The sequence below is a fragment of the Pipra filicauda genome, unplaced genomic scaffold (assembly GCF_003945595.2).
Source record: "Pipra filicauda isolate LSUMZ 115617 unplaced genomic scaffold, ASM394559v2 scaffold302_size1215360_pilon, whole genome shotgun sequence".
NCBI lineage: Eukaryota > Metazoa > Chordata > Aves > Passeriformes > Pipridae > Pipra > Pipra filicauda.
This window is the reverse complement of record NW_024104424.1, coordinates 60,841-75,515: the sequence shown is the minus strand read 5'-3', so window position 1 is coordinate 75,515 and position 14,675 is coordinate 60,841. Positions and strand designations below refer to the sequence as shown.

The following is a 14,675-nucleotide window of genomic DNA, read 5'->3' as shown; positions in this document are numbered from 1 at the left end:
GCTTTATCATTTCCATAGATTCATAGAATGATTGGAGGTGGAAGGGACCTTAAAGATCATTAATTCCAACCCCCTGCCATGGGCAGAGTCACCTGCCACTATCCCAGGTTGTTCCAAGCCCTATCCAACCTGGACACCTTGGACACTTCCAAGGATGGGGCAGCCACAGCTTCTCTGTGCCAGGGCCTCAGCACCCTCACAGCCAAGAATTCCTTCCCAATATCCAATCTATACCTTGTTTAAAGCCATTCCCCCTTATCCTGTCACTCCAGGCCCTTGTAAATAATCTCTCTCCATCTCTCTTGTAGCCCCTTCAGGTCCTTGAAGGCCACAATTAGGTCACCCTGAAGTTTGTCTTCTCCAAGCTGAACAATCCCAGTTCTCTCAGCCTTTCCTCCCAGCAGAGCTGCTCCATCCCTCTGATAATCTTGGTGTCCTCCTCTGGAACTGAACTGAAAGCTTACAGACCTGTGTTTATACCAAGTTCCCTACTTCCACAGAACAAACATTCTTAAAAATGACAACAGGGAATGCAGAACAAGAAAAAACCAAAACCCACAACTTTCCAGGTGGGTGTACTGGGGGTACATTTACCAGGCAGCATTAAATGTGGTTTCTCACATTTGTCCCTTTCCAGAGACACAGTAGATAGGTAACTATAATTAAATCACAGAGTTGTGATTTTGGGGTTTAAAAAAAAAAAAATCTCAAACGAAAAACCCCCCACAATCACATTGATTTAAGCAACTGCTTTTGAATATTCTACAAGGCTCTACCTGTGTCTTTGGGCTTCTAAGTTCTTTAAACAACACAGCTCCTATTTGGCACAGACTTTAGCTGGACAGCCAAAACAGAAATGCAAGGGAGAGCTTCACACCTTAATAGCTGCATTACATTTGTGCTAATGATGATGGGGTTTGGATCTGGGGAGATGACTTGAGTGTGTCTCGAGTCAATTCATCAGCAGGCAAAACCAGCTACATCTTTATCAATCAGTAAAATAAAACTGTGAGTGATAGGTCTCTAAATTGTGGCTGTCCTGATCAGGAGGAATCAGCTCGACAGTGAGCGATTAAAAGTCAAGCTCAACAGTCAATAAACACCCCATGGGATTAGAGGTTCACCACAGGCCCACAAGATGCAGCCCCCTGACAGAAGCCCCAAAGGGGAGTGAGCTGATCCTTGTTTGTTCTGGAATATCTTCTGAATCACACTCTGGGCTGGGCCCTTAAAAGTCACTTAGATATTTCCAACATTCCTTCTTTTCCACTGTGCCTGTCTCCCCACTTTCTCAAGAAAGTTAAGGGAGTTAAATAAGGATGTTAAAACCTTCCTGAGCCCACAGGGTGTACGGGAAAGATCACTGACACTAAAACAAGGGCATTCCTGGAATGAAACACGTTCAGAAGCATCTGTCAATATTGTATTTCTCTTTTATAACCAACAGGGATGCTGAGCTGCTGCTGCTGCCAAGACAGAGATCTAATGAGGACATTGGATTTCCTAATGGGTAATCCCTAACCAGCCTTCTCTCTCATGCTCTGGAAAACAGGCAGGAAAAGAGTATTTGTTGGGATAGAGTGAGAAGGTCACTGCAATCATCTCTGCTGCTACATCAATAAGTACAACTCCCTGTGCTTGTCCCTCCTTCCTCAGGACAAAGTAGTTGTCTCAGTCATGGAGTGAATTTTTAAGTAGCATCTGAAACCAAGGAAAAAAAAACAACCAGGGATGCAGCTTGGTTTGCATCAGGGGAGGTTCTTTAGGAAAGGATTTGGGTTTGCTTTAAGCACATTGACATACAGAAAAGAGGGAGGGTGGCCTGGCTGGGAATCCAGCGGGCACAGAGGAGTGTTTGTGCATGGATGTGTGGGGCTGGGGCCGGCCCGAGCAGTGTTTGGGGCAAGCTGGCAACCTAAACACGTTTGGAGAGGGGTAGGAAAGGTCACAGCTCTGAATCAGGACAGCCCAGAGCTGAATCCTTAAATACCAGTGGGATATAAATGCATCCCTGAGCATTTTCCTCTGCTGCAGTATCAGCTGGCTGAAATATAAAATATTTTGTTGGCTTAGGGTGGGAGACAAGGTGGTTCTAAGCTCCCCACAGGTCTGTGGGTGCTCTGAGCTGTGCCAAGGCCAGGGGAGCACAGGGACATCCCAGGAAAGTGGGAAAAGGTCCCGACAGGGCGGAGGGTCACTGAGGCAGGAGAATCACTGGGAACAAATGTCCTTTGAACTCCTTCACAGCCTCATCTTAACCCTTTCTGTGCTTTCCCAAAAGGAGGCCAATTAGCATGAGAGCCACAGGCCAACAAAGTGGTGCTGTGCTGCTCACTTTATATATATACATTTTCTTCCCAGACAGCAAAAGGAGCTTCATTTTTTTCCCCCAGCACCTTTTTATAAGTGTTAGAGACCACTAATACTGATGGAAAAAAAAAAAATCAAAAAAAAGGGCTTGGTCATAAATCTTTTATCACTTTCAGCCTAGTCATTTAAAAATATCTTGGCTGGAGGCCGTGGACGGCAGAGCAATAGAGTTAACACAGACTGAAAAATAATAACCTGTTTTTCAATCATGGCATTAGAATGGTGCTGGTGGCCTGGATGGCCTGTTTGCAACCTGATGATGACATAAATAAATGAAACTACCTATTATGAGATTCTCTCTGAGATCTCACAGCCAGGGGCTGCTTTTCTTAATCATTGCTTACCAGCCCGATGCATACAGCAGATTAAACTTCCCAAAAGCAAGCACTGATGTTTGAGCCTCCTACTGAAGTCACTTTAAAGACACCCTTCTCTTTCCTTTCCCAGAGAACTCACTGCTCCAAACCTCCTGAGAGAAACTCCTGAAGGATAGACAAAGTCCAGAAGAAATGCTGGAAAACAGCAATAATAATTCCTGCCTTCGAAGACAGGGAAAGAAGAATCCAGTTTGGCTTACTTGCATGAAATAACTGGTTCTTAATTAAGTGGTAGGAAATGAGCAAGAATTAATATGAATCTATCAAAACCTGGTCTTGTTAATCTGATGAATTTCTTTAAGAGCTTTAAGGGCCCTGTGGGTGAGGGAAAGGGTCTTTAATAAGCCTTTGATCCAGCCCTCATGACATTTTCAGATACAAATAGGGCACTGGGCCAGAGGACGGTGGCAGCCAAAAGTGCTGTTAAATGTCCTATTCTCCAACTGAGGGGTCTACAGAGCTCCATCCCCCCTCTGAGTCTCCTTTCTGGATGGTTTTTAGGAAGTGTGTTTGCTGTATTTACAGGCACCACCCAGCTGGTTCAGGCAACCAGCAGGACTGGGTACAAACTGCCCTTGGCACTTCGGGGAAACTGTTCAGAATAATAAAAACCCCAACAACCCAACCCAAAAATGTGCACTTCCACATGGTGATGCCCCTAAACTCGGACTGAAGTTCTCATTGCCTGGATGGCCTTCAAGACACAAGATGTTTTCCCACCCAGCTCAACATGGGTGGAAAAGCAGATCTAGTTTTGAGCGTCACATTTTGAGAAGGATGGGGAGTAATCACAGAGAGCCTTGGGGAAAATGGGTCTAATAGCAGGAGTTTTAGAGTTTGGATCCCTGTGGAAAGGCTGAATGGAGGGAGAGGGGTTCTAGTCTATAATAACATTGAAATTATCACATCTGAAGCAGAGCTTTGTAAACAAGCCCATCCACTGCAGGCTGTGGGAGTGGTGGTGGGGGGGGGTGAAGGTGGAGGAGGAGAGATTTTCCACTCAAAGGCTTTCACTTCACTTTCTCCTTTTGCAGAGGAAATGTCCATGGATACAGGGATACAAGGGAAAGGTAATCAATGGTAAGCATGAAGTTCCCTGGGGGGAAGGAATGTCAGAGGCACAATAGAACTTAACACTTGGTTGAAGTGGCTGGGTAATGAACCTTGCCACCAGCTGAAGCAAATACTATTGACACAGCTCTCTGTGCTGTGCAGGAGAGCAATCAGTGGCTCCAGTCCCCTTTTTCCAGCCTTGCCTTAAGATTTGAGGTGGTGGTATAGCCCTGGAAGAGCAGGTCTATTTATATATAACCTGTGTTGGAAGGCAGGGATACAGGGAGCATGAGAGGCACGTGTGTCCTACACCCATTCTCATCCCTTGGAGTGTGGACATGCCTGAATTCCACCCCTTTTCCTTCCACAGCATCTCCAGAGCAAACCAGCTGGCACAACAAAGCCCCTGGAACACCAGGATTAATCACAGAGACAACATAGAAATAAGTACAAATGTGTTTCACCTCACTGCAATATAAAGGTACAGCTTTTCATGGGGAGGGAAGGGGAAGATCTGCTGCTCTAATGCATCACTTCTTCAGAGTTTCCTTCACAAAAAAAACCCCCAAAAACACTAAAATGCTCCTTTGCTGCTAAAACATTTTGTTGGTGCCCCCCCCTTAGCTGCAGGAAAAGGTTTCAATTCCTGAGCTGTGTTCCTGTCAAATTTGATATCTTTGTGGTCAAGGTTTGTTATAAATTGAATATTCTCAGCCCTGATTTCTAGGAGTCAAGAATTGCTTTATTGGCATCAGGAGAAGGAGGATGAAGCAGTGTGATCATGTCAACCCTGCTCACTGATCATTCCTTGGGTGATTTTGATTTTTCTTTTTCAACACACAGTACCCGCAGTCATGGCATTTTAAAAGCAGTGGAAAGGGGATAAGGAAAAACAGGTTTCTCACAGAAATGAGCCTGAAGAGGCTATGATGTCAACCTATCCTTATAATATCAGAGAAAATAAAAAGTCCTCATTGTTGTATTTAATACATTTTTGTAGTCATGGTTTATGAGTCAATGGTATGAATTAGGTTTTCTGGGACCTGGTTTCTAAACAACTCAGTAGTTCTTTGTGCTCAGTAGAACTGCAATCTTTTGTTCAGAGGGGGAAAAACACAAGTTCCACTCCCAGATTATTGGAAAAAAGAACCCTGTCTCTTGTTTATTGATTTATTTAGAAAGCACACACAGCGATGCACGGGGAGGGGGGGAGAGATGCAAACCAGGTGAGCGTACAAATCCATCCCAAAAGAAAGAGTGAGCCTCTTCCCAGAGGATTAGTAGTACATCAGTCCAGGAGAGCATTCCAACTGCTGTACCTCAGGGTTAAAAAAAAAGAAACCACAGAGAATTCCTGAAGAACAACGTGAAAAGTCTCTTTTTCAGAAATCCCACCACTTGTAGGCAGCAACGTTTGTGTTTTGCTTTGTCTTGTTTCCATTTTGTTTTGGTTTTGTTTTGTCTGGTCTTGTTTTCGTTTGGTTCCCGCTGTTTCCCGGTGCTCACGCGATGGTTTCCTTCCTCAGGGTCCTCCTCTGGTGACACGTGAGGATGCTCGTGAAGGAGGATTTCCCCTTCGTCCTCGACCTCTTCTTCAGCTTCTTCTGGTGCTTGAGGGAAATTCCGAGCTCCTCCATGATGGCATTGAAAGAAAGACACTGGTGGGAGATGGAAATGGCATTAAAACCCTGCCCAGCACAGGCCAAACCCTTGGCTGAGGGAAGCAGAGACCTGAGCTGGGCTCAGGGGGCTTCTCTGCTGAGACCCAGCTTTGAACAAGCCCCCCAAGATGCAACAGGTGACTCTACACATCATTTTTAACTTCCCAACTTGGCCTCCACTAAATTTAGTTGATTATGAATGTTTCTGGAATTCTACACATTTGCCATATCATAAAACTTACCCTTTTTCATTTCCTCCTGACCTTAAAAGAAAAGAGATCTTGTTTTAAATACCATGAACCTCAGTCACAAAAAAACAAAAGCCAAAAAAAAACCAAAACAAAAAACCCCAACCAAACAAAAACATAACAATAACAAAAACCAACCAAACAAAAAGTTTATACAGGAGAAAACAAAGAATACAGGTTTTGAAGATTTTTTTTTTGTGGTTTAGTTATTTTCCCCTCATGAAATGTTCCCCTCATGAAATTATTTCTACCATACAGCACAGCCCTCAATCCTCTTCTTTCTTAGGAAAGAATCTTTTCAAATACTGTGTGTTGGAAAAATGAGATAATTGCCACAGGAATAAGGGAGCTGAATAGTTTAGAGAGAAAGAAGAGATCTTTTCTCTTCCCACCATCACAACATTAACAAAGACATTTCAGAGTACGTGGAAACATCTTTTAAAATCTACAGCTGGAATGATTACATGTAACACAAATAAAATACAAAAGGAGGCATTAGGTGGAAGTATCTGACAATGCAAATAAAAAATTGTTCCATGCAAATATATACGAATAGATTATTTATGTATAAAATGAAGTGATGGCAGCAGTGTGAACCAAAACTTTAACCACCTTGCCTTCATCAAGCTGAATAAATCCTTCCTACCAAACCCTTCTAGAACTGACCAGCTTTAACACAGGACAAAACTACAGTTCTTGTCAAGTGGCAGTGGCAGCAGAGATTTATTTATTTCTCTGTATCAAACATAAATTCCCTTCTAAAGTGAAACCAGTGCAAGGTGAGCAATGTCCAGTTCATAATCAGGAATTATCCAACAGTGACCTCAGCTACCCAGGGCTAAAAAAGGTAAAATCAGATATATGATTTAAAAAGCAGAACCCCTGAAGATTTCCTAGTACCCATCTATTCTACAGGAATATTTTCAAATGCAAACCAGAGCCTGAGGGTAGCCTGGATCAAGGGGAAATAATTTGCTTGAGGGAGCAAAGGAATCACAGAGAAGTGAATCCCACAGGCTAGAAGTCTTGCTGAAAATTTTTATTTTCAAATTCAAACCAGTTGGAAGTGGGACCATTGGGCACTTCACAACTCAGGGAGTCAGATACTAAAAACAAGCTGTCCTCCTTCTTTTCCAGTGTAATTTCTCCCTGTAATGTGGGTAACACAGGCTGAGATCCCAGAATATTTCAAATTTATACTCCAATATGCTTTCTTTGAGATGCTTCATTTTTGTTCTGAGTTATGCATCAATTAAACTGCAATTAATTCATGTCAGCCCCTAAATGTAATAGGAATAGGCACTGCTTTTGTTTCCAAATCACTCCCCTCTGGAAGTATCAGGAAAAGCAGGTATCATCCTCGCAGGGACACTATTTCTACACTGCTCCAGGCTGTTTTTAGATAGTAGCATCACTTATTTCCAAAGTAATAAACCCAAATGCTCTAAGTGGCTGACTTGGTGTGGATTATTGCTCTCTGCTGCCTTAGTTTTAATTGAGCTTTTAAAATCTAGATTACAAAGTGAATCCAGAACTCCATGGTAGATAATGAAAGGATTAAATTAACCCTCTGTGGGATTGATCAGGTTTATTTTTATTTTCTTTCCCTGTTGCTCTTGCTAACCTACTGATGTTGTGTGTTTAATCACAGCCATCAGTCTCTGCAAAGTGCAGTCAGGGATGATTTCTGCAGATGAAATAGTACATTTTACTGCCTTGTTAATAGGCTTGGATTTTAATTTTCCAAACAGATTCCTGTTATTCAGCCTGTGCAATTGCCATAATGCCTTTCAATGTCACAGCCACAAAAGAGTCCCATGAAGATCACTTTACATCTGCAGACAGATGCCTAAAACCCAGTGCTGACATTACCTGTGTCAGGGTTTTAATATCTGACTCCGTGATTTGTGAAGTGCCCAATGGTTCCACTTCCAACTGCCTTGAATTTTAAAACAAATATTATCAGAAAGACTTCAAGTTATTCTTAGGGATGGCTTTGATATTTAGGTTTTGCCTAAAAATTAGGCTTTTGCCCAGTTGTTCATCAATAGCCTGCCAGCCCTCTGAACAGCACCTTTAAAGTCATCTTTAAAGGGAGAGGTTGACATTAAAATTCAATTTCAAAGGGTAATATGCTGTTCTTTTAGTCTCATATTCAGGCAGCCAAACTGAAAGGGTTTCTTTAAAAACCTCTTTTTTTGCCTGCTGTTCAGTGCACCTTTGAGATCTCGTCCAGCATGAGAGGACAGTGGGCACAGAGTGATCCCTTTTACAACAGAGTGATAAGTTTAACATTTTGCTTTTAGCCAGCTTAACTTTCTCATTCTGGCAGTGTCAAAATGCTGCAGGCCATGGCATGTAAGAGGAAATGTCATCCTTTAAAAACAGAGCAGATTTTGCTCTCCTTGTGATGTGCGAATCTTTCTCTCTCCCCTTTGGTCACTCCAGCAGGCTATTAAAGCTTAGTCATGGAGCTCCCAAATCCTTCCATACACAGGTCTGTGTTAAGCTTGAGGATAATTACAGATTCAGAATTTAAAAAAAAAAAAACAACACCAAAAACGTAAAATAAAGTACAAACAAGACTGAAAAAAAAGAACCTGCAGCCAGGATTTATCAATCTGCTGTTTATGCTGCCGGGCTACCACTGGGGACAAGATTTTTCAATTGCATTTTATTAATACCTTGCAAAACCCAGCAAATAATAATAAAAAAGCCACCCCAAGCCCAGTGGGTTATGTTGAAGAACTGAGAACTATGAAAATCCAAGGATGTGGGCCAGGTTTTATTGTGGAAGAACCTCTGACCAGCTCAGGAAGAGAGGATGAAGTGCAAGTCAGGATTTTCCTTCTGCAGTGCCCTCATTGCTCTGAAGGACCCAGAGCTGGGACACTGATGTGTCTTCTGCTGAAAATAAGTGATTTATTTGTGCCTAGTGCACCACAGGAAGAATATCCATAATAGTTTCTCCTAGTGAGCAAACTGCTGTTGCAGCACATTAAGAATCCATGTGAGTACTCTGTCACTGGTGGCTAATTGCACGAGGACATCAGCAAATTAACTTTTAACCTGTCAGAGTCTATTGCCAAAACAGTATGATAATAATCCATGGATTAATTTAAGTCTTCCTCAGTTATAGAAACTGGTCCTCTGCTTCCTCTCTGCAAGAAAAAAAAAATCACTAAAGCTGCTTGCTGGTCTCCCAAACCTTCTAAACGCAAATAAGACTTCCCAGTGAAGCCACAGCCATGCTTGGAAGGGAATTCCATGGGAAATTTCACACATTTCACAGGATATTCTGATTTGGAAGGGACACAAGGATCATTAAGTCCAGCTCTTGAGTGAATGGCCCATACAAGGATCAAACCTGAAAACAGAGGTGCTCGAGCTGATGTTTGCTGCAGAGAGGGAATTTGCACACCAGACAACTCCACAAAAAATCCTATTTTGCAAGACCCTCACTGAAACAGGGCATGTTTTCCTTCTCCCCCTTCTCCTCCTGCTTTTTTCCCAAAGAGCTACAGATGTGAAGCTTCAGGGCTTTGTTCCAGGGAGATCTTGAAGCCTGTAGTGTCTCTGCAGGAGTTGTCCCAGCAGTCACACACTTCCCAGGGGATGCTGTGCCTTCCTCGAGCACCTGCCTTTCCCTGGAGCCACAGCAAATCTGGAAAAACTGCCTCTACAAACCTGGATTTGTTAGAACTCTGGGGTGGCACATCAGCTCTCCCTGCCTCAGCTCTAAGGAGCAAGTGAGGCTGTTTGATAACTCTTTTTGTAGCTGGGGATGGGGCTGTGCTAGGGAAGGGAGGAGCTGCTTTGTCATTCCCACAGGGAATTCCTCACAGCCTGGCAAGTTGTCTGCAGGGACAGCTGGACACAGGGAAAGTATGGATGTTACCAACAGTGCGACTATTTCCTTGACAGATGAGAAAATGTTTACCCAAAAAGTGACAGAAATTCTCTGGGTTCTTCATTAGTCTGAGAAACAATTAGAAAACTGGTCGAAGATGCAACCCAGAAGATTTCCTGCATAGAGCAATGATGGAGATAAACACATTAGGCATTTTCCTTCTCCTCTGAGACTTGAGAGGAGCTGAATTTAATTAGTTTTAAGTCTCTTCTACTGGGAAAGCTGCAAATAAAAAGTGGTCTCTTAAATCGGATATACAGAACATCTAATTCAGGTCTTTGCTGGTAAGAAGGAGCATTTTATGAAGAACCAAAGCTTTCAAGGCCCTATTCAAACAAGTTGAAAGGCCATTTTGAGCCAGACAATTTCTTGCAGCATCTGGAGTAGAGCATAAACACTCACATCCACGGATGAGCAGAGAAGAATTGGTATAGCCACAAAAAAAACTTCAGCCTGCTGGCAGCACAAGGACTGCTGATGAAAAATTGCAACAGGAATGGAACGAAAAAACAGCTCCCTCCATGCTCTGGCTTTTCCCAGGAGCCAGGTATGAGAGAAACAACTGAAGAGGAGAGCAGAGCTTTGCTGCAGCACCTCAGCAATTGGGTGTGAAGGCACCCACTAGAACAAGTTCTCTAATTGCAGAGAAGTGCAGAAATGGCCCTCAATAAAACAGGTCATTAACTTGTGTGATGAGCAGGAACTTCATTGGGCAAGGAAACATAAAGTAGGTGTGAGGGGGGGGAGATAAATTGGTGAAGCTGGTGGTAACCTGGGATACAGTCAAAGGCAGATAAAAGGTGATCAGGTTTTGAAAACACAGGTTTGTCACAGTTCATGACATTCTAGAGCTGGCATTTCTATACACTTTGTGTATCTCAGATTGTTGTCATATGTTTTCTTCGTGGCCAAACCAGATGGAGTCCATTGTCTCCTGCCCTGTCAGTCCCCCAACTGGCTGAGGACTGGAGAAAATCCAACTGTTATCCTTCCAAAGCATCCAGTGGCAACCTGCTACACAAAAAATTCCAAAAGTGTTTCAATATGCAAAGCTTTACTGCTTGATATAAATTGATATCCTGATTTTTTTCCACAAAGGAGTTTTCCATGTTACAAAGCCTTACAATGAACATCATGAACTGCTCAAGCAAGACAACAGATTTATCCTGTTAATGGTATATCCGGGTGTTGCCTGAGGGTGCTCCTGTTGAACACGTTCTTAATGGTTACATGGCATAAAATTAACTGATAGATATGATTTTGTGGTGTGATAGTTACTTGGAGGCTTTGACTAATGAATTTTAAATGGATGAATTAAAATTCATTAAATATTGACACTGGGAATAAGACATGCCAGCTAAAAATCTCCGGCTGCTTGTTACAGGGGTTCAGAAAGTTAATGGAGCCCTGCAGGTTGTTTTTGGAGGTTTATAAAGAGCTGCCTGGCCCACTTGCTGAATGCTTCAGCAGAGACCAAGCTAAATGTTTCTCCATGCTTTTAGTAATGAGGCTTTTATTGTTTCACTCAGGTTGGGGAGGAGATGAAAAGGAGGCAAAGAATTTTTCTTACCTGAAAGAGGTGAATTACCCCACGAAATGGCAAGGTGACAATTGTACATAAGACAATGTGATAATTTTTAAAAGCTACTCCAGTCTACTGCACTCCCTCGTGGCTGTGGGGGTGACTATTTTCTGTGATATGCATTTAAACTGCCCAGATTTCAGGGACTTGACCAATTTACGTCACACGCGCTGCTCTCCTGCTGAAGCAGGAGGCACTTTGGAGCTGTGCTTGTGGGTACAACCTTGGCCATTCCGTGCCAACTGTTTGGGTTTCATGTTTTCCATGGGACACACCTTTTTTTTCCTCTCCTGACTACACAGTGTGAATTGAGGGCTGTGTCCGAATCCCTCGCTCGTCTCGGATTAACTTGCCACAGTCTAAATCCGTAGATAAGGTGGTGCCAGAGGTGGAGTTGGACGGGTGGGTTTGCTTACACTGCAGTCCGTAAAAGAAACAAAAGGCCTTGCATGCAAGAAAAGAAAAATGGAGAAAATAAATAAACCAAAGAGGCAAAATCAAAAGCAAACATGAGAATGAGATTCCAAAGCTGTTTAAACCAAAAGAGGCTCTAGTTATGGAAACAGAAAAGTCACAGGTTGTATTCAATGCTTTGGATTAGCTCAGGGTGAACAGTACTAAGCTTCTTATTTCACCAGGTGAAAAGGAAAACTATCTGACAGAAACCAGAAAGTGACACTGAAATAATTGGTTTTCAACTCTCTGTAAAATTGCTTCTGCAAAAGAAACCACATTAATGCATCTAAAGATTTTAATTATTAAGAAACACCTTGCAGTGCAGTGCCAGAAATGTGTATGTACACACATATATGGAACCCTGAATACTGTGATGTTCACCCAACATATTGCTCAGTAAAGGAACACTCCTTCCTGGTTTAAAGCTCTAAGTCTGCTTTATTCATGGCTTCAGGAACACATTGCCTTTCACAGACTCCTGAAAAGTTTCCAGGATATTCTACACCATATTAGCATTTATACCAAATATCTTAATTAACTGCAATTGTTCTTTAAAATGTATTTGAATAGAAGATCCCCTGAGACATGAATGAAACAAAGATATAAATATATTCTTTATGCATTTTGTGCTGAAACAGTATTGTGCTGAAAAAGTATTACTCAGAAAGCTGCAATATGTGCAAATACATTAGTCCTTTATCTCTGACTTGTTCCAAAACAGGGACACTTTGATTTATATGCCCTGAGATGGCTCCCCATGAGCTGTGTCTGTTCCTGGATGTTGTTTTCAGTGAGGGCGTGCTCAGGCAGATGTGGGGATGCTCCTGCATGGCCAGGAACTGCCCTCTCCTGCAGGATACTGAGAGGACCAAACCCACTGACGGGACATTAGGTGTCAGGGACCCAAAACAGCACCACTGGGGAAATGAAGATGCCTGGTAGGAACCAGCTCCCTTCCCTTCAGCAGGTGTGAGCCTTGGTTTGCCCATTCTCTTCCTGGTAGCAAGGACCTGCAGCTGATGTATCTTATCCAAAATCGGGTGTTGTTCTCTCCAGGCCCTCAGCCCTGGCTGCTGGGTCACTCAGGTGTCAATCCCTCCCATGTGTCACCCTGACTACTGTACATGGTTCAAACTGGACCTACCAGAGCGAGTTCAAAACGTTCTCCTTCTCCTCCCACCCATCCCTGCTGCCTTTGTTAAGGGCATTTGTCTCAACAGTCGTTTCTAGCGCTTATCAGCCTTGCAGGATCACACCTTGGACTAGGAGGATGAATCGCCCATGGAAAAGCTCCTTTGGCATCTCAAAGTGCAAAATGAGCTTAAAAAACTCCCTTGGAAGGAGAGGCCTCCTGTCTTAGAAGTCTATGTGAGGAGATATGAACCTCTTGGTGATTCAGGGGCCACCCTGGTCATCAGGGGCACCCACCAATCCTTTGGTGTGGCGTGAGCCTTGTCCCTGTGGCAAATCCTGCTGAAGGGAAGAGGATCAGTGCATCTACAGGAGAGCCACCTCAGGGTCTAGGACATGGCCAGGACAAACAGCCCCAGGGCAGGCAGCCAGAGGAAGAGAGTTGGCAGCTTCAGGAACAGACTCCAAGTCCCTGCTCGTGCCTCGCTTTGTTTGCAGTTTGTGGGTCAGTAAATGGGTGTTTACACTCGATTTTAATGATTGATTCTTTCTCACAAACTGCTGGAATGCTCAAGGATTGATTTATACACAGCATTTCCTTTGTTTTCCCTCTGCCCTTTCAAATTGCTCATTACACTTCAGTGGAGCTATAACCAGAATTTCTTTGGCTCCATAATCTTCTTTTACAGTGGCATTCATCACCTTTCAGGAGTTCTCCTGAATGCTTTGAAGTGCATCCTTCAGCACAGCTTGTAAACCCCTGATTCTGAAAAAAATTGCTCTGTAGAGCAAGAGGAAAATCACACTTGGGGATTCGGACATTCATTCCTCTGTTACTCAAAGGGATGACGTTAATGCGACATTAAAATAAAAAAAACACACAAACCCAAAACAAAAAACCAAACAACAACCCCCCCCAAACAAACAAACAAAAACCAAAACCCAAACCAAACAGACAAACCCCCCAAAACAAACAAAACAAAAAAAACAACAACAAAGCAAAAAAAAAAAAAAAAAACAAATAACCACAGACCCAAACTCAAATAAACAAACCAAACCAAAACAAAAAAACCCAAACACAAAACAAAAAACAAAACAAAAACACAAACAAAAAACCACACAAAAACCCAAAAACCAAAATCCCAGGTGTGTTTTCTTCCATTCCAACCTAATCTCTGCTTGAAGTCTTAAAAATCAAGCACAAACTCTTTGAGAAATTAATTGCCCTTGTTGTGCACTGCCCTACTAAGCAGCACTAATTGGACTGTGGGTGAAGCACTTCCCTGTTCCTATTAATAAATTATTTGTTATTAGAGCCAGAAACGCCTGCTGAGAATTCAGCAACACACAACCTACACTCCAGCAAAGAGAACTCCAGCACAGTTACCCCCCCATTCCCAACCCTCATCCTGCCGGGAGCACAGGAATGCTGGCAGGGGCTGACTCACCTGCTCAATGTCGCTGTTTTTCCTGGATTTGTATATAAACTCCCCAATGGCTACAAACACTGACAGAACCAGCCCTGCAGCCAGCACGATGAAGATGCCCCCAATATTCTCCACCCCGAGGGCACTGGCTTCTTTGCTGTCCTCCTCGGGGCACCCGTTGCCTCTCCACCACTTCTCCTTCATCATGTGCAGCTTTCCCTCCTCCTGGAGCTGCAGGATGGCAATGGTGATCTTGTCTCTGTAAGGAGATCCTGCAAGGGGAGAGCAAGGCCTGTCAGTGCCACCATCTGCAGCCAAAGTGCTGCCTCATCACAAGGTTGATTATTCCTTGTTTTCTCTATGGCACAGGTGGGAAGTTGGCGTCCGCCCTGGGGACTTAAAACCAGAAGGCTCCACTGGTGCAGTTATTTGAGAATTCATTATCATTTCTAAGGTCTCC

General features: G+C 43.2%; 1 protein-coding gene across 2 annotated transcripts in view; it reads right to left on the bottom strand.

Moving 5' to 3' along the window:
* Positions 1–4,524: 4,524 nt before the first annotated feature.
* The window catches only part of LOC113988756 (glutamate receptor ionotropic, kainate 1), a 55,313-nt gene continuing 45,162 nt past the window's right edge, over positions 4,525–14,675 (bottom strand). Inside the window, exons 14-15 of one of the 2 annotated variants that reach the window (XM_039383299.1) lie at positions 14,237–14,487; positions 4,525–5,458 (exon numbers count right to left, since the gene is read on the bottom strand). In XM_039383299.1, coding sequence (XP_039239233.1) covers positions 5,303–5,458; positions 14,237–14,487 — 407 coding nt within the window. In that variant the 3' untranslated portion in view covers positions 4,525–5,302. Of the gene's footprint in view, positions 5,459–10,654; positions 11,646–14,236; positions 14,488–14,675 lie in introns of those variants that run through there. The other variant, XM_039383300.1, reaches the window with a different exon arrangement.